The following is a 20,164-nucleotide window of genomic DNA, read 5'->3' on the forward strand; positions in this document are numbered from 1 at the left end:
GACGGTCTGTGTGACGTTCCAACACAGATCATGCTACAGTCGGCTGGAGATTTGGTAAAAATGGAAAGGCCCAGGCCCTCTTCCACTTTAACCAGGCTGGGCCTCCGTGGTGCCTCCCTGCCAGAGTCTGCAGCACAGGTGAGCTGAAGGCCAGTCCATCTCCAGGACAGGCACAGTGCATGTGCTGACACCAGTGCCCACAGGCTCTTTAGCGGAAAATGTGAAACTTCTAGAAACTGAATGATCTGTGAAGTGTAGTCATTTTTTAAAATTACATTATATGAACTTATAATGAAATAAATTATATTCAAAACCTAGATAATACATACTCAAAACTTATCACTTCCTGGGTTGGGGATGTGGCTCAGTGGTCAAGCTCTTGCCCAGCATGCACGAGGCCCTGGGCTTCATCCCCAGTACTGCAAAAAAGTCAAACCCAGTCAGCATTTCCTGTCTCACTCCTACCCACACCCTCGGGGCTACTCATGCTTATCAGGTTGATGTGGTGGAAATAACATCCAGAGGTGGGATTCTGCGACCTCTCCCTGGCTCTGCCTTTGTGGCTGCATGCTGGCCACTGGAAACCACCTGTGCCAACAGGGTTGACACCACAGAAATCGGCACATACAACCCAGGGCTTCTGCCCCCAAACCAGAGGTGGGTTGATGAACACTGGCCCTGGTCATTCTCGTTTTACAGATGAGAAAACTGAGGTTTGCAGAGCTAATGACCCTCCTAAGGCCTCCAAGTTACAGTCTGACCCAGACAGCTGACTCCAGAGCCTGGGTTTAACCAACCGACGTTCCTGACATACTGTGCTGGCCCTGGGTCTCCTTCCTCCACTTGTGAATCTCCATCCTACTCCCTGGAAAGCAATCTCCCCCAACACTGGGCCTCCCCAGGATATATGACTGCCTCTCCCCCAGCAGCCTGAATAGCAGAACAAAACAAGGCTCCAGGCCCCAGCAGGACAGTGGCGGGGGGGGGGGGGGGGGTGACGGTCAGGTCCTCTGCAGAGCTGGGAGCAGCACTGGGGCACACGCCCAGTCTCCTGCAGGTGCCCCACCAGCGAGCGTCCCAACAGCTGAGTAGGACCACGTTTAAGCACTTAGCATAAGAATGTGGATGCGACCAAAGGTGGGAAAGCCCCTCAAACCCCAGAAAACCACACACCTCAGCCCAGGAACTCTCCTGACCACAGGATCAGGAAAATGGGCAGAATTCCCGGACAGAGACAGTGCTATACTGAAATCGGTGGAGGGGTAATGATTTTATAGAAACTAGCATTGAAACGGCTGGTTATCAGTTTGGAAAGTAAAAATCAAACTCTTACATCTCTGTAGAGCCTAAAAGAAACTCCAAACAGATTAAAGACCCCATGTAATAAGTCAAACTCTAAAACTTCTAGAGAGAAACACAGAAAACCAGGGTCACGACCCTGGGAGGAGACGCGATCCAGGGGCCACCAAGAAACAAGCTCAGCGCTCACCTCACAGACTCGGTGCCCGCACAGCAAAAGGCCAGAGCTAAAAGGCAGTGTCAAAGCTGTGAGGGTGAGAGAAGGACCATCGTCCAGTCCCCAGGAGAATGGGAAAGGGTGGGCGGAGGGAGAGGGAGGGATGCTCTGTCAACCAAGCGGCCCTGTCAACCAGGAAGCCACAAACACAGCGGTGCCTCCCCATCCCTCCGCCTGGCACGAGCCCATGACCGACACCGGCACCAGTGAGGCTGGGGACAGAGACCAGCCAGATTCCACCTGCCAGGTCCTCGGGCTCCCAGGAACTAGCCTGAGCAGGGGACAGCGAACAGGATCCATGCAGGAGGTTTTCCTGTGAGCATTCACTGGGACACTCGAAAGTCAAAACCGCTTCTCTCCGGCTCCGAGGAAATGGTTCAATAAATGAAAGTCCATCTGCAACAGAGGAGCCGAAGCTTCGCCCAGAGCGGGGCTGATGGACGTGCGCTGACAGGGAGGGGTGTTCACGGGGATCCTGATGGAATGTTTCCTGAACACACGCACGTGCGGGTGGGGGGAGAGGAGAGAGGGAGAGAGGGAGAGAGGGAGAGAGGGAGAGAGGGAGGGAGGGAGAGGGAGAGAGAGAGGGGGGGAGAGGGAGAGAGGGGGGGGAGAGGGAAGGAGAGAGAGGAGAGAGAGGGAGAGAGAGGGAGAGAGAGAGAGGGAGAGAGAGAGAGGGGAGAGGGAGAGAGGGGGGGGAGAGGGAGAGAGGGAGGGAGAGAGAGGAGAGAGAGGGGGAGAGGGAAGGAGAGAGGGAGGGAGAGGAAGAGAGAGAGAGGAGAGAGAGAGAGAGAGGAGAGAGACAGGGAGGAGAGAGAGATAGAAAGAGAGAAAGGGAGAGAGAGGAGAGAGGGAGGGAGAGAGGGAAGGAGAGAGAGGAGAGAGAGGGAAAGAGGGAAGGAGAGGAGGGAGAGAGAGAGAGGAGAGAGGAGAGGGAGGGGGGAGGGAGAGGGGAGAGAGGGGAGGGAGAGGGAAGGAGAGAGAGGGGAGAGAGAGGGAGGAGGGAGGAGAGAGAGAGGGAGAGGGAGAGAGAAGGGAGAGGGAGAGAGAGAGAGGAGAGAGAAAGGGAGGGGAGAGGAAGGGAGAGGGAGAGGAGAGGGAGGAGGGAAGGAGAGGAGGGAGAGAGGGAGGGAGAGAGAGGGGGAGAGAGGGGAGAGGAGAGGAGGGGAGGGAGAGAGAGAGAGGGAGAGAGGAGAGGAGAGAGAGAGGAGGAGAGGGGAGGAGAGGAGAGAGAGGAGGGAGAGAGAAGAGGGAGGGAGAGGGAGAGGATGATGAGAGGAGAGAGATGAGAGGAGGAGAGAAGGAGGAGAGGAGAGGGGAGAGGAGGAGAGAGGGAGAGAGAGAGAGGGAGAGAGAGGAGAGGAGAGGAGAGGAGAGGAGAGAGATACAAGGGAGAGAGAGGAGAGGAGGAGAGGGAGAGAGGAGAGGAGAGGAGAGGGAGAGAGAGAGAGGGAGAGAGAGAGAGGAGAGAGAGAGAGAGGAGAGAGAGAGAGGAGAGAGAGAGGGAGGAGAGAGAGATAGAAAGAGAGAAAGGGAGAGAGAGGAGAGAGGGAGGGAGAGAGGGAAGGAGAGAGAGGAGAGAGAGGGAAAGAGGGAAGGAGAGAGGGAGGGAGAGAGAGGAGAGAATGAGAGGGAGGGAGAGAGGGAGAGAGAGAGGGAGGAGAGAGAGAGAGGAGAGAGATAAAGGGAGAGAGAGAGAGGGAGAGAGAGAGAGAGAGGAGAGAGGGAGGGAGGAGAGAGAATGTACCAGATGTGGGATGCACAGGCTCCCCAGGTGGCCACCCTGGGCAAAGGCCTGAGAGAAGAGAGGGTGGTGACCTTCCATATGGCTCAAGAAGCTACACGGGCATGTGAGACTCCTGTAACCCTAAAAGAAAGCAAGACAAGGAAGGCAGGACGGGGAGAACCGCGGGGCTCAGGTAGGGGAGGGTTAGACACAGGTGTAGGGAGCGGTTTCCGCCCTGGCTGCCCTCTGCTCTCCAAGTCCCTGTCTTCAAAACTCAGGAGCCCTGGAGCCCCCAGGAAGCTACGTAGCTGTGCATGTCCACCCTGGGGCTGAACCGAGCCACCAACGGAGACACCACCAGTTTAAGGCCAGAACATCCTGTTAGCCTGATCTGCTGACATCTTTGTCTCCGTGAGGACACCAGGAATAAATGTCATTTGGAGGGGAAGAAAAGCCAGGGGACGGACCCTGCTAACAAGCATGGTGCTGCTAAGGCCCCATTGATTCAGCTCTGGGACCCCCAGGGATTCAGCCCCTCTACGGACCCCCTAGGGACCCTCCCCACCCTGGACGCCCCCCAGAGGCCCCTTGGAAAGGCTTCAGGGCTGGACTCTTAAAGACCTCTATTAACTCTGCCGTCTCCCCTGACCTGTCCCTCTCCTTCCCAGCTAGAATGACAACCATGACCTGGACAGCCCTTAGCATGACTGTGACCTTGACAGAGCCCCTAGCATGGACCGGGTGCGTGCCCAGCAGGGGCACCGAGCTCTATTTACACGTGGAATCCCACTGAATCCTGGGGTGCCCGGCTGTTTTCAGAAGGCCCAGGGTGTGGTTGTGACGCTCAGGGAGCTCCGCGCCCCGCCTGGCCCTCCACTGTGCCTGGCACCCACTCTCTGGCTCTTGTCTCTGTCCACATTCCTGTGTTGGCACCTGTCCACCTCCTGGCCCCGAGCTCCTCAAGGTGGGGGCCTTGGAAGAAGGAAGTGTAGGCAGCGAAGACCAGCAGAGACGGGGGACGGGGCGAGGAATTCCGGCAGGAATGAGAAAGCACAGACTCATCAGTCCTGAGAGTGATCCTGAGTCCGGGCGAGGACGGCAGCCCCGTGGGAAGAAGGGAAGTGACGGGCGGCCTAGCATGCAGTGGTCACATTTGATCATGGACCTTCGTCCCAGTGTTGGCTAAAAACAGCACAGTTCCCAAAGGGACTCTGTGTTCGCACACTCCCCAGCCAAAGTCACATGTGGGTCGAGGGCCCGGATGCCAGTTCAGCTTCCACCAATTCTGCCTAAGTCTCCGGGGCCCAGAATCTTCTATCCTGCCGGCTTCCCCTGCCTGCAGGGACTGGCACCTTTCAGTAGGACCAGGCTCCTGACACCCGTCCTGAGCCTCCCCACATTCCATATCCAGTTTCTAAAGCTACTCCTACCAGAATGGCCACCTGACCAGCCTTTCCTCACCCTCCTGACCTGAGCTGCAGGACTCGGGCCCAGGCAGGAACCTCACCAAGTCCACGCAGCCACCCTGCCCATCTCCCTGTGCACTAGGCACCCTGGAAGCTCTCTCCCAGCTTTCTGTGCTGAACTGGCCCCGGGGCCTCCCAGCCAGTCACCCTGAAACCCTGCCCCCCCGACATGGCCCTCTTCCTCCTTAAGCCTCCAACCCTCATCTAGAACATTCCTGTCTACCTGGTGCACATTTAGTATCACCCATGCTAAATGGAAAAAAAGCTCTTGCATCACGTGTCGGGTAGTCTAGGCTGTGCTTTGGGGTATTTTTGCAAAGACTAGCCTCCCGGATGCTCTACCGTGTGTCTATGAAAAGAATATTTGATGCACGATTCCACCGGAAAAATACGGCCTGTTATCAACATCATATTCTTCCACATCACATCCAATTCACTTGAAGCCTCCCCTCATCCCTCCCTCTCTGCGGGAAAAGAGAGAAAAGTTGCTTTCATGCTTCCAAGATCTCTGTAATTTGCCCTAGAGAGAACAAAGGGGCATGAGTTATTAGTTCTGTTTTAAACTCGAAGCAACCATGTCTCCGAGAGATTAAACGGCTCGGCTGTGTCACCGGGCTGGAGGGGCCTCGGGAAGCAGCGCCAGGCCGCCCGCTCCCTGACTCCAGACGTGAGCTCTTCCCACCAGCCCGTCCTGCCTGCAAAAGCACTTTTACTGCCGTCTGTCGACAGCCACATAATTTGGACCAAATGCAGACCAACCCCTTAGGAGAGTAAAAATAGAGACAGCCTCCACGATTTAACGGAATGGGGTCGAAATGATTGAAAATCGCTCATTTCCAATGAGGATCCAAACAAAAACAAAAGCCAGCCAGAGAGTGTTCTATCATTCTGGCAACAGGGGCCTCTGGGGAAGAGCAGTGCCTGAGGCCACTGCACGCCAGCTCTCTTTACCTTTGCTCTGGCAAGCGCACCTCCCTGGAAGGCAAGCACACAGGTCTTCCCAGGCAGCGGTGAGGAAGCCCCCGTTCTGCCAAGAAAGTGGCCTCCTCGAGGCCAGCCGGCTCTGCTGCAAAGACCCGCCTACCCTTCACGGCCGGCTGCTGGCCATCACCTCCATCCCCTGAAGATGCTGGTCACTGTCCAAATGACCCCTCTACTTGGAAGCCCTCAGCTTGGTGTGGCCTAGAAACCGTCACTAGCGTGGGGAAGGCTTTGTCCCCGAGCACTGAACACAATGGCAGGCAGTGAGGAGGCTGCGTGTGCCAGGGACGTCCCTGCAGAGCTGCTTTATGCAATTCTGAAAAGACAGCAGTTTATCTGGTCAGGACTGTGACCTTCCAGAGGGAGACAGAGGGACTGCAAGAAGGGAGAGAGCAGAACTTCCCGAAATAAAAGGACCCACGTTGGGTGTCCAAGGTCCCCCCTTCCACCAGAGGGGGCAGGAATGGTGTGGGATGCAGGCAGCCTCTGGAGTCGGGGGACTGTTCCCACATGTCACCCTGACACCCCTGGCTGGGACACCTCGGCTCTCTGCCTCGAGCTCCCAACCAACAAAATGGAACACGCACATGTCCCCACTTACAGGGCAGGGGTGAAGGAGGCCCAGACACACGGCTGCTAGATGTGATGGCGTGGTATTCAGGACTCAGATGGCAGCTGACACCAGCAGCTGACACAGATCCTAATGAGAGGTCGGTGGATGGCGGAAGCCCCGCTGGGCAGTGTGGATTAAGGAAACAGGAAAAGTCAACTACGACTTAAGAAATCCAGCATCCGGTAGGTCAAATCTGCCAAGTTGTTGGTTCCGTGGGCAAAGTCAATCAAAGGGGGTGTTATGGACTGAATCGTGTTCCCCATAAAATTCACAGGTCAAAGCCCTAATGCCCTTGTGACTGTATTTGGAGACAGGACCTTGAAGGAGATGATTAAGGCCAAAGACCTCATTTGGCATAAAGATACCAACAGCAGTGGTATCGTTAGGAGAAGAGAAGATACCCAAAGCACCGTCATATCACACAGAGGAGATACCAGGAAAGAGGAGTGAGGAAAGGTTCATCAACGAGCCAAGAGACCAAACCTAGGACACCTTGCATCTGAACTTCCAGCCTCCAGAACGGTAAGAAAACTAACTTCTGTTGTCAAAGCCACCCAGGCTGTGGTATGAATCCGACCAACGCAGGGAGCCTGGTCCCATCTGTCACTTTCCTTAAAGAAACTGTGGTAAGTGTGATACAACATTATCTCTTCCCGAATGTAGAAAATAAGCTCAGGAAGGGTAGGGAGTTGGCTCAAAGTCACCAAGCCCATCCCCGGTACAGCAGGGACTCCTGCCAGGCCTGCCTTTTCCAAGGTTTTGAACAGAGACATGCCTTTTGGTCTGAAAGGGGCAATATTTTACAATATTGTCAAAGAAACTTGCAGAGAAAAAGAATAGAACAGGCATTTCTCAAAAGAATTACAAATAACCAACAAATATATGAAAAAAATGTTCACATCTCTAGCAATTAGGGAAATTCAAATCAAAACCACATTAAGAGTCCATCTCACTCCAGACAGAATGGCAATGATCAAGAATGCAAGTAACAATAAGTGCTGGTGAGGATGTGGGGGAAAGGTACGCTCAGACGTCATTGGTGGGACTACAAATTAGTACAGTCACTCTGGAAAGCAGTATGAAGATTCCTCAGAAAACTAGTGATGGAACCCCCATACCACCCAGCTATATACTCCTCTGTGTATTCCCAAAAGATCTAAAATCAGCATACACAGCCATATCAATATCTATAGCAGCTCAATTCACAATAGCCAAACTATGAAGCCAACCTAAGCCCTTCAACAGATGAACAGATTAAGAAATCGTGGTACATACACGTAATGGTGTATTACTCAGTCATAGAAAAGAATGAAATTACTGCATTTACTGGCAAGTGGATGGAACTGGAGACTATCATGCTAAGGGAAATAAGTCAGACCCAGCAAGTCAAAAGTCGAATGTTTTCTGATATGCAGAAGGAAGCTAGTCTGAATGAAACAAGAGGGAAGAGAGAGAGAGACAGAGAGAGAGAAAGAGAGGAGAAAGGAGAGAAACAGGATGGGGAGAATTTCATCAGAATGAAAGATCAGGGGAGCAGAAGGAGATTGGAGGGGAGGGAGGGGGACAGGGTAAGGGAAAACTGGAATGAATCTGAACTAACTTTCCAATGTACACTTATGAATTTACTACAGTGAATCTCACCATCATGTATATCCACAAGATGCTTATTTAAAAAAAAAAAAGAAAGAAAAAGAATCCTGCCCAGGGGTGGGGGAGGTGGTAGCAATAGATACTTGAAGCAGAGATGCTCTCTTGAGGCACCAGGATCTCACGGTCATTAACAAAAGGAAGCTTGGCTTATTTTGGAAGAGGGCACTTTACGGCAGTGTGGGCATGTGTAAGCGCTAAGTATATTCAAGGGTCTTCACACACACACACACACACACACACACACACACACACACACACTGGGGATTGGACCCAGCAGTGCTTAACCACTGAGCCACATCTCCAGTCCTTTTTATTTTTTATTTTGAGACAGGGTCTTGTTAAGTTGTTTAGGGCCTCCCTAAGTTGCTGAGACTGGCTTTGAACTTGCGATCCTCCTACCTCAGCCTCCTGAGTCTCTGGAATAACAGACCTGCACCACCATGCCCAGTTTCAAGGGTCTTAAAATACTTGTTTGAAACACCAAGAAATCACGTCAAAGTCTCTAGAACTGAGAAAGGCTGAAGTCCAAGAAGCACATCTGGAGAAAGTGGCATCCTGAGAACCCAGTCATCAGGCAGGGCTGGTGTCTGAGCCATCTCCCAATGCGGAAACTGGCGCACTGGCATATCCAGGAAAAGCAGCTACTCCCATGAGTGTGGACTGAGCAGGATGCAAATGGGCAGTCCCAGGGCTTGGACAACTTTTGCTCTTCTGCGCTTCCCCTTGTGACCGTGTGACCTTAGGAGAACGGCCTGATCTCTCTGATCCAATTCCCTCCTCCTTAAAATGAGGAGGACAAGCCAGGCACCGTGGTGCACACCTGTGATCCCAGCAGCTTGGGAGGCTGAGGCAGGAGGATCTCAAGTTCAAAGTCAGCCTTAGCAACTTAGCAAAGCCCTGAGCAACTTAGAGAGACCCTGTCTCAAAATAAAAAATACAAAGGACTGGGTTCAGTGGTTAAGCACCTCCTGGGTTCAATTCCTAGTGCCAAAAAAGAAAAAAAAAAAATGAAGAGGAGCTCTCATGTCACAGGTGTTGTAGGGACAGGGAGTTAAGCGCTGTAGAAGGGGTTCAGGAAGCTGCCGGAGGGAGGCAGCCCGCCTGCCCGGGCCAGATCCCATAGGGAGGATGGTGGCTGCGAGGCTGGAGAAGAGGCTGAGCATGAGGATCCTCGGCACCTCAACTGCCCAGGATCACAGACCTGGAAAGACCATGGCGATGGATCTGGCCACCAGGCCACAGATCGCTGCGTTCCAAACCCTTCAGAGAGCAAACGACAGCAAACACCCTCCTCTCCAGAGGAGGGACCCGAGCAATCTATTGGCCTGGCCTTCCCTGGTGGCAGATGCAGAGGATGCCAGGGATACCCTTGAGAGAGGCCTGCAGGCCTCCCCTGGGCTGAAGGGCCTGCAGCTGACTGGCCCTGAACCCCGTGTCAGCATGACCCTGGCCACCTCCTGGGCCATCTCCCAGGGTCTTGAGGGAGAAGAAACCTATTCCATAGCTTTGAAAATGAAGAGCTGGTTTTAAAATACTGACCTGAGCACCCACGCCGTGTCAGACAGTGGGTCCCCCAAGGCCCCACCTCGGTTCCTTCCAGTCTACACGGCGGCCTCTCTCGCATGGCTTCCCACCCCCTAACTGGCTTGAGCTAGTCCCTCTTTTTGGAAGGCTCACCCACCCCATCTCTAGGGCCCCAGCTTGCAGCCCCCGTGGTCCTGCCTATGTAGACCCTCCTCTGCCCAGACATAGCCTTTCATGGTTATCCCAACTTCGGATTTGAATCCACCCTAACCTAACCTACCTGATTCACGTGCCTGAGAACCAGCACTGCCCCGTCCACATCTGTGGCCAATGCAGCTCTCAGGGGAGCTTGGCAAGTGATGAATGGAGGGAGGGACTGGCTCACGCACAGAAACGTGCGGCGGGATGGCTAGGCGGTCTCCTCTCTGGAACCGCCTTCCCTCTTGGTCTCCTAGGTGATACCATGGGATTCAGCACTTCTCGACATCCTCTTTTAGCTCCTTGGATATGCAAACTGTCACCCAAACAGCAGGTCCTAGGATCAAGCACCATATTGCCTTCTTCTATATCAAATTTTATAGCCATGCTCCACCTCCTTGGTCCGCGAGCCATCACCAGGAACCCGGCATCACACCAAGGCCACAGAGAAGACATCGGAAGATAGAAAACTCTACTCCATCTCCTACTAGCAATGATCTCCATTTCTGGCTTAGGCTCTAAACTTGAGATCAGAAGTTAGCAAACATTTTCTGTGAAAGGATAGATACGAAATAACATGGGCCATATAGTCTCCATTGCCGTGGGAAAGTTACCATAGACAACCTGTAAATCCACAGGCAGGGATGTACTCCAATAATACTTTATTGGCAAAGCAGGAGACAGCAGATTAGCCCTCAGGTTGTAGGCTGCCAACTCCTACTTTGGAGAATTATGGGCAATGACATCTAACCCCCTAAAACACACTGTAAAGTACCCCGACCTTGCTCCAGTTCCTTGGATCCCTATCTTCTTCCCAGATTTTGGTTCCATGCTATCATTCACCACTGTCTGCAGTAATAGCTTATCCACTCATTCAGTGACTGCTTCCCCAACAGAATGTAAAATTCTGTAAAGACAGGCTGTGCATCCAGCATCTTGAATAGCATCTGCAACAGATGAGACACCTTTGTAAGATTTGTGGCCCAGAGGATGTTATTACCTTCACTGTAACGATGTCAATAAATATTTTGCCTGATGGATAATGTGCTTATGATTATTTTTATGTGTTGATATATTTTCTGTGATTGACAATTTGTGTTTGCAAAACTCCAGGTAATTTCCATGTATTGCTGGAAATTATAACTTTAGACTGTAACCACAAACTAGCTGTAATTCCATTTTGGAAAGGAAGGGTCTGAAGCTCAGAGGTTGCATTGCTTGCCTGTGACCGGGAGGGGATTCCAGCCCAGACCTGGCCGGTCCTTATTCGGGGAGGCAGTCTGGCAGGGTAGAAAGTGCACCAGGCTTGGAGTCCAACAACCTACCTTACTTGATTAGAAACATCATCCCCCCTTTTGCAAAATGGCGATAATAATGCCAACTATAGGGCTGGGGATGTGGCTCAGTGGTAGAGAGCCTGCCTAGCATGTACCATGCCCTGGGTTCCATCCCCAGCATGGCAAAAAATAAAATAATAATGCCAACCTCACTAATGCATAGACAGCTTTAATAAAGTGCAGACAATAAAGCACTAACAACAGAGGTGGAACACCAGGAGTGCGTGCCCGAAATCCCAGCAACTCGGGAGGCTGAAGCAGGAGGATCACAAGTTTGAGGCCAGCAACTTAGGTTAGACCCTCAGCAACTTAGCAAGACCCCATCTCAAAATAAATATAAGGACTGGGGATGTGGCTCAGTAGTAAAGTTCCCTTGAGTTCAATCCCCAGTACTACAGAAATAAACCAAACAAAAACAGTGCTGGACACAAGATCTGTCTATGGCAGTAACTATTTTGATGTAGCAAGGTGATAGCAGCCACTTCCAGCTGCCTCATCAGGCTGGGGGCAGATTGGAGAAGGACACTCCCAGGAGAATGATTCTGAAACTGTCCATCCCCAAACAGATGTTAAGATATATTTGTTATAAACTCCAAGCACTGCAGAAAATATTTCCTATCTTTGAAAACACACACACATCGTCTAGGGCTGCAATTTTCGGGTAGGGCACTTGCCTAGCATGTTCCAGGACCCGAGATCTCTCCAAACCTTAACTGCAATCAAGGAAAGAGTTGAGTTCTCATCTGCTCACATCTGTATCTGTACCCACTTTCCCCAGGGGCCAGAACAGAGGCAGATAGAGGGGCCCTCCTCAGGTGGAGATTGGAGGGCCCCAGTCTCCATTGCATGCAGGGAGCTCTCTTGCAGCAAAAATATATTCAAATCTAAAAAGATAGCCCTAAGACAAGTGAAGCACCTCCTCACTCCTGGTGCCTGCGCCTCTCCGAAGGCGCCAAGTGTCCTAGGAACTGTACAAGCTGTGTGATGCTCAGGATGTGAGGATCAATACCCGCACACTACTTTCCATCCCCGCCCACTTCAGCAGAAAGCGAGTCCCTTGGTTTCAGATTTAAATATTTATTCCTCAAATACCAAACGGCGTTGAGCGGGCGCATGCCCTCACATCCTAGCCATCTGGCCTTCGGGATGTCTTCAGATGAAACGGCCAGCTGGGATTCCAGCAGCGGGGAGCACGCTGGCTCCGCCACGTCCAGGCTGGCTGTCTCTTGGAAAAGGCCCGCTTCTTTCCCTGGTCCCATTGTGAACATTTTGAAGATTTTCAAAGGATTAGCCACACCCACCTGGATAGAAGTGCCTCTCTTCTAGCCCTACGGCGTCATGTCAATAACTTCTTTGGCATAAAATTAAAAGACACACCGTCCCCGTGAGCTGGTCAGGCTCTGCCCTGCGTGATTCAGACCATGTTGGCCCGTGGGCTGTCCGCAGCAAGCCTTCTACCAGGCTGTAAGAGCCTCTGGAACTGCTGGGCCCCCCAAGTCCAAGGGTGAAGAACACCGGGCCAATGCGTCAATTTCTAGTGTCAATTTCTATGAAGCCCCAGGGATGCAAGAGGTCACTGCCACTGCCGGGGGTGGCCTGGTTGTGACGTTGCACCTGTGGTCACAACCACATCTCTCCTGCTGATCAATCCAGGGCTTTTCTCTGAAATATTCTGAGTTCTAAAATATTTCTGTTCCCCTCCCCCGAAAAGAAGGAAAAAAATTAAAATTACCACATGCTAGTTCGGAGAGCCGGGAGGAGGAAAGGGCCCTGGGGAAAGCTCACTCGTGTTCAAGAAGGAGCTCGGCCTGCCTGGCTCCCACAAGGAAAATCCGTCTCTTGCAGCTCACAGGCTTTTTCTGGGGTCGTCCTGGCTGATCGCATCACAGGGCGGAAGCACCTCCTAGGCCCAGCGTTACAGGCCTGGTAAATCAGCCAGGAAGTGACATGGACACTTTTAAACTCTGTGCATCTTGGCTAAAATTATCTCACTGATTACAGCTTCTATAAATCAGTTTCGGTTAAGAGAGCAGGGCACGGGCACTTGGCGAAATGCGGTCCACTCAATTAAACCCAGCCACTTGACTCTGGAGGGCCTCAAAATTAGGAAAACAGAAGGTCTAAGTGGAAGGAGCTCCTGGGGAAAAGTGGGGGCTGCGAGAGGGACTTGTAAGATCGTCTCTCATTGATGCTTCCCAGGGCCGGACACTTGGGAACAGATGAAGGCTGCTGGAATCCAAAAATTATAGACCCACTTTCAAATACCTCAGCACGCACGGTTCATCCTGCTTGTTCTGTGGGCCATTTGGACTGCAAGACAAGAGCTTTCTCTTTTTTTCCCAGATTTAAAACCAGGCCATGATAAGCAGAGATCCTTTGTGTTGTCACAGGGCTCTAGGGGCAGTCCTTGGGGATGCCCCTCGTCCCTTCAACAAGTGAGAGGTCCCAAGAGCTGAAAAGAGTCAGTCAGATTCATTTCTTCCAGAACTTTCAAGGGGCTCTACATGGTTTTCTGGGATTTGTTTTGGCTTTACTTTTGAAAAACTTCAAGGTCATTTCACAAAACTTGGAAATCAAATCCAAACCCACTCCAACTATTCTCCTTGTTCCCTCTAAATCCTGTCGTCCTCAACCTCTGGGGCAGAATGCAGGCTATTATATCTCAGTCCATGCTGCCACATGTAATTGCATTAGACTCTGCTCTGTGGTCACGCATAAGCTCCTGAACCAACAACAATTAAAAACAAGGGACATTCCTTAATTCCTTATTCCAACCTACTTATGCAGGGCATTATCTGGCTGCTGGGAGATAATTGATGTGTCAGACACTCTGCTGGGGTCCTTCTTAATCTCTAATGCTCTCCCCCAGCCTATTTTGTAGGTGAGGAAGGAGGCTGACAGACAGAGCTTAACCTGTGGCAGGTGACCGGGTGAGGATGTGGCCCCATCTGCTTGCACCAGTGCGACTTTAAAGGCCTGCCACCCAGCTATCCTCTGGTCATAATGTTACCCTCTTCTCTCACCTTGGCCGAGAAGTCCACCTTCACAAGGGTGAGGCTCTGCATTTGCAAGCCTTTAATCTCACTTAGGTACAGAGCTCAAGGTTACAGAAGGTCAGTCCGAAAGGACTCTTGGGATGGCAGCCTTGATGCCTCTGAGCCATTTGACTTGAGTCACTGGAAACTTCGTACACTTTGGAAAAAGAGCTCCCTTTCACCCCTAATTCCTGGCCACCAAATGTTGCCCACGAGCAATGAGAACAAAAGCATCTGCCCGATTCCATCCCATACACGCACCTTAAGAGGATGTCCTTCCAGTAACTCAGAACTCTTAGTTCAAAGTTCACTGGAGGCGTGGTGGCGCACACCCACCCGTAATCCTAGGAGGCCGAGGAAGGAGATCACAGGTTCAAGGCCAGCCTAGGCACACTAGTGAGACCCTGACTCAAAATAAAATAAAAAATAAAATAAGGGCTGGGGATGAAGCTCAGTGATAGAGCACTTGCCTAGCAGGGTGAGGCCCTGGGTTCACTCTCTCATACTGAAAAAAAATAATTCAAATACCAATAAAAGACAACTCGATCAAGAGCTGCAGCTGAAATGCATTCTTGGTGGAGGCTGCTTATGCAGCAATCGTTTTCGAGTCCTTTCCCCCAACTCGTGCCCTACCACTGCCAAGAACTGCCGGACATGGAGGAAGATGGCAAGAATCTGAAGACCCCAGCTCCTTCCAAGCAGGGCCCTCTTGGCTCAGGTGACCAGGGACACCTGGAAGCCATTACTCTAGACCTCACAACACCCCAAGAAGTACGTGGGACGTCTGCTGGGACCTGGCATCTGGGGCCTGCTCTGCCACTTACTATTTATTCTTGCTGAGCCTCCGATTCCCACCTGAAAAATGGGTTGCAGCTCCCCCCTCCAGAGAGCTTGGAAGTGTGGCATGGAAAGTGCTAGACTAATGCTAGGGATTACAATTATCACTACTGTTCACCGGAGTCTGCGAGGCGGGGCAGTTGCACTCGGTCTTGCAGTTGTTTGCCTTTGGGGATCTTTTCTACAGGGTGATATGCCCACCCAGAAGACCTACTCGCAAATCACAAGATCCAGGAGCCTTGGGGATCACAGTTCCCATTTTGCTTCTTTGTGTTAGTCTTGTGCCTCGGTCTGCTCAACTATGAAATGGGCAGAACAACTTCAGAGAGAGAATGAGGGGCGACATGATCAGACACCTCTTAGGCCAGGTCGACTAGCCTACACCTTGCCCGTGTAGATGCATCACTTTCCAACAGGGTGATCTGAATTCCCACTGAAGAAAGTGACAAAGCCCGAGGGCCTTCTGCTCCATGACCCCAGCTGGCCCTTCTGACACCAAGAGCCGGTTTAGGACGGAGCTCTGAGCCCCACAGCTGCCTGGGGCATGCAGAAGGTAGGCGGGTGGACTATAATCACACCATGCTGACGTTTCCCTCTTCACTGCAGACGTTTATTATGCTTATTTCCTGTGAGCTGGACCAATCCCGAAGCCCTCTGCAGGGACGCCAGGCCCGGAGACGTGGACAGTGAGGGAGCGTTCTCTTGTCCCTTGGGCCTGCCCTGGGACAAGCTAGGAGCAACGCCAGGGCTCTCCTACACTCAGCGTGGCTCTTCACCAGGTGTTCAACCCCTCCCTTGACTCCCCTCGATCATTTGCCATAGATCTCTTTCCAGAATAGATCAATGTAAATTTTCTTTACAGTGAAAGATTCCCTTTTATAGGGAAAACCACACACAGGAAGACTCACGGGAGTTTATAAATAGTTTTCTGCAGAGGGCAAATCTCTCAGGGTGAAATGCCACTGCTCACTTCTGTCCTGCCTTAGAATGTTCCAGATGCTCCTGCAGGCTGATCCCTCTTCAAAGGCACAAAGGACACCCTCCAGGAACATCAGCTATCAATGACTGGGATGCATGGCAGACACTGCCGTCTCGCCCTGGAAGTCCACTGTTTGAGAAGGCACACCCACAGCCATTGCAAGATTCATTTGAAATCAAATAGGACAGTTTCTCTGAATATTTCTCACAAGAACTATTATTAGTGGAAACATTTCCAATTATGGTATAAGACTCAATTGGGCCAAGGTCATGTTCCCTCCTTATTTCTTAGGAGCTGCTTGTTGCTAATGTCCTTAACCTTTCAAACCCTTAACATGCTCATCTGTAAAATGGTGACTTTGCCCATCTTAGAGTTCAAGAAGATAAAATGAGATAATATACATACATCTGAAAGCATTGGAGCTGAACAAAATAAAGCATGCTCACATTTTCTAAATGAAGTAGTAGTGCTGAAGAGTCCCTTATGCTCAAGTAAGTTAGTGTCCACAGGAACCCTGGGAAGATTCTATTACTATGCCCATTTTACAGTTATGGAATATAGGGGTCAGAGAGGTTAAGTAACTTGCCCAAGGTCACAAACTGCAGCAGTCTGCCTGTGAATCCAGGCAGCCTGGACCTTGAGAGGCAGGCCTGGCCTCCAGCCACCACCCTTTTCTTCTGCCTAGGGATACTGCTCATGAAAAGGGCAGTACTGGAGTTCACTCTGTGTCCTTCCATATGCTCCAGGGGTCACACTGCAAACCCACAAGCTGTGGGGGGAAAACAGTGCATTTGCAAACAAGTTTCTTTTGGTAGCTGTTCAATAGCCAGCATGCGTGGCCTTCCCCTTCCCTTGAAGGAACCTTGCTCCGAAGGAGGCCCAGCAAGAAGGAGCTTCCTGCTCCGGCACAGGCAGGTCTGAGGAGCCCAAGAGGGCTCTAGGCCCAGGTTCCCTCTTGGACAAATGAACTCGGGCAGACTCGAATAAAGTTCGACATATTAAAAGTCATTCCCTCTGGCCTCGGCCTTCACTCCATGTCCCTGGCCTGTGGAGTGATCACCTCTTCATCCCTGGCCCAGGGGCTCCAGGGGGCCTCTCCGGTCTTTGGTGAATTACAGATCCGTGCAGACAGCACCCAAACGGCTGGGTGGACGGGTGATAGTTCTGGAGAAAAGGGCTGGCGTGGGGGTGGGGACTGGTACTGCCACTCCAAAGCAACCCTCTCAGCGTGGGTGCCCTCCTAGCCAAGGCCAGAGCACGTCCCTCAGCCCTGGCCACTTCAGCCGCACAGGGAGAAGGGCCCAGCTTCATTGCAAAGCTGTTGGCCGCCTTGGGGCTATCAGGGCTGTGGAGAGGAGAGTCTGCCCTAGTCGGAGGGGCAGCTGGGGTGAGGGAACAGCCAGAGCAGTCCTGGAAGACCAAGGAAAGAACCCAGTGGGGAGTGGCATGCCACTGCCTAACTCAGCCTGCGGACTAGCTATTTTTGGTCTGAGGTGTCACAGAAATAGGACCAGGTGAGTGGCCAGGAGCCGGCTCAAGCTCCGGGTCCCCCAGCTCTGGCTTCTGCAGAGAAGGAAGGCGTGCTCATTCTCCCAGGCAGAGGCAGGAGCAAGAACCCTGCCAGGCCCTCACGCCCCATCGGCAAGGACACTCTTCCCCTCTTCCTGGAGACCTAGGGCCGAAGCTTACTGTTAAGCGGGACGCCCATCCCATCTCATCCCTTGGCCAGTTCACCCCGAGTTTCTTTTTTCTTTATTTTTTTGGACGGGTCAGAGTTGCTCATTTTTTCTTTAGATGTCACAAACTTAAGTTTCTGGGCCTCGGACTGATGGTGGTGGTGGTGGGGTACGAAATACAGACTGGCCCATCTACATCGCCATCACTTTATTGTATTGTCACCGTTAACTTAACTATAAATACTACGGTGGGGAGCAAGATGAGGGCGGCCTCCGAGCGCGCGGGGCTGCGAGCACGGCGTGCCTGCCAGTCTCCAGGCGCCGACCCTCCGGCTCTGTACACTATTCACAGCTCCGCGTCCCTCTTTCTCGACCCCCTCCCGCAAGGCAGCGCGTGTGCAAGAAGTAGCATCGTCTGTCTGTGCAAGTCCTTGAGTCAGGCAAGCGCCACGGCCAGCCCGCGGCCGTCAGCTGTCCGAGTCCAGATCGCTTTTACCTTCCTCTTCCCTCTTCTCGGGCGATGCCTTCGACGTCGTCTTGCTCCACTTCTCGGCGTTTTCCGACTCCTCTGACGAGGACCGCTTCTGCCGCCTCCATTTGGCGCGGCGATTCTTAAACCAGACCTGTTGCGCAAGGGAGCACAGAACAACAGTGAGCAACAGGGGCGCTCGCCCCGCCGCGGGCGCACCCGGGGGCTCCGTGCGGCCGCGGGAGGACCGGGACGCGGAGTCGCGAGCGGGACGCGGCGCACACCAACAAAAGGAGCGCAGCCGCTAGCTCCCGCTTCCGCGTTTTCTCTCAACTTCCTGGGCCTAAAGCGCCCTCCAGCAGCCTCCAGGCCGCCACCGGGACGTCTCTAAAGCGTAGGGAGCCCCGGGGAGGGCTGGGCCAACCCGGCTGGGGCCAACCCGCCCCGGCCCTGCTCTCCGGGAGGGACCGCTCGACACCGCCGGCCGGTCGGGCGCCTACCTCCACTTTCTCCTCCCGGAGATGCACCTTCCGGGCCAGCTGCTCGCGCGTGCCCACGTCCGGGTACTTGGTCTCCTGGAAGAGGTTCTCCAGCGCTTCGAGCTGCTCGTCGGTGAAGATGGTGCGGTGCCGCCGCTTCCGCCGGCAGTGCAGCTGGTTGAGGAGCTGCAGCTCGGTGCGCGACAGCGTGCCCACGTTCATGTAGGGCAGCATCTGGTGCGGTACCGGGGACACCAGCACCGAGCCTGGGCCCTCGTAGCCTGCGGCAAGGGGGGCGCACAGTCAGCCACCTCCCCGGTCACCGCGCACACGCCCGCCGGCCAGCCCGCAAACCTCTCCCACTTAAAAAGCCGCTACAAGGGGGTGCCGGGAATCCGGGGAACACGGGGATCGGGTGCAGGAAAATGGAGGGAGCGTCCCCGCGAACGCTCCCAGGGCCATTCGGGGAATTCAAAAAACCTGTTTCCCCACGGCAGGCACTAAGTGATGGCTCGGGCGTGGAATCGTAACCAGGACACTACGCGGGTTACTTTCGCTAACTCTCGCCTAAAGTTTGCAGGAAGGCGTGTGCAAACTCCGGTGCCCGGCCGGCCAAGAGATGGGGGAGGGGGTCGCAAGAGGAGAAAAGTTTGTGCAAGGTGACTACAGCAAGCGCCACCACCCACCCACGTCCCAGGGGCTAAAGAGCGCCGGGTTGGGAAGGCCCGAGCGAGGGCGACCGTACCTGAGGGCGTCGGCACGCAGGAGCACTGCTGGGCGCCCAGCGGCGGCACGGCCCCGCAGCAGGCCGGGCCCACGGGCGCCGCCTGCACGTGCAGCTGCCCGTAGAAGTAGTTGTTGTACCCTAGGCGGGAGCCGCCGACCGCGGCCGGGAGGCCCGCGCCGCCAGGGGCCACCGGGCGCGGGTAGAAGGCGCCATAGTCCGAGGAGGTGCCTCCGCTGGCGCCGTAGAGCGAGTCCCCGTGCAGGGCCGGGAAGACGACCGGAGCCGCGGCGCTGGGCGCCACCGGCAACACCGAGTCCTTGCAGCGCGGCCGGGCGGCCAGGATGTTGTCGATGCTGAACATGCTGGCGGGCATCCCCGAGCCCCGCGCCGGGACCGGAGGGCAGCGGGGCCACGCAGAGGGAAAAGCCCCAAAGTGGGGGTGTCCGCTCTCCTCTTACCGCCGACCAAACCGAAAGAGAGCGCCGGCGAGCGTGAGCCCCGCGCCCCTCCCCGCCCCCTGCGTCCGCTCGCCCTCCTCCCGCCCGCCCCTCGCCGCAGCGCTCGCTGAACTCAACCCGCGGGTAGGACGAGCTCGGACCAGCTGAACCTCTTGTTGGTTTTATACCGAGTCGACGTCATCCTGGATTTAGTTCCTGGTAATATGCAGATGACAAACAGAACCAGATTTGGCCTTTTCTTTTCCTTTGGGTGGGGGGAGGCTTTCCAGGGGAGGGGGAGAGGTGCCAAGGGGAGGGGGTTACAGGGCCTGAAAAGAGATTGTGGATTGAGAATTAATGAAATTAACCTAATCTTTTCCATTCGGCAGCCCCGCGGCGGCCCGGTCGAGCTGGGCGGGCGGCCTAATTGCCCCGGTTAATCTCATTAATTCCATTGTACCGCCGCCGTTAACAGCTCCCTGCGCCCACCTCTCCGCCCCCACCCTTTTTTCTC

At 53.6% G+C, this 20,164-nt stretch overlaps 1 protein-coding gene across 1 annotated transcript; it reads right to left on the bottom strand.

The window, feature by feature from the left end:
• Positions 1-17,748: 17,748 nt before the first annotated feature.
• Positions 17,749-19,683, bottom strand: Gsc (goosecoid homeobox). Its single transcript, XM_047541650.1, has 3 exons — positions 19,232-19,683; positions 18,508-18,767; positions 17,749-18,161 (listed from the first exon to the last, which is right to left on the bottom strand). Exons 1-3 carry the CDS (start codon positions 19,584-19,586, stop codon positions 18,006-18,008), a joined length of 771 nt encoding a protein of 256 aa, XP_047397606.1. The 5' UTR covers positions 19,587-19,683; the 3' UTR covers positions 17,749-18,005.
• Positions 19,684-20,164: the final 481 nt, after the last annotated feature.

The sequence above is a fragment of the Sciurus carolinensis genome, chromosome 2 (genome assembly GCF_902686445.1).
Source record: "Sciurus carolinensis chromosome 2, mSciCar1.2, whole genome shotgun sequence".
Classification (NCBI taxonomy): domain Eukaryota; kingdom Metazoa; phylum Chordata; class Mammalia; order Rodentia; family Sciuridae; genus Sciurus; species Sciurus carolinensis.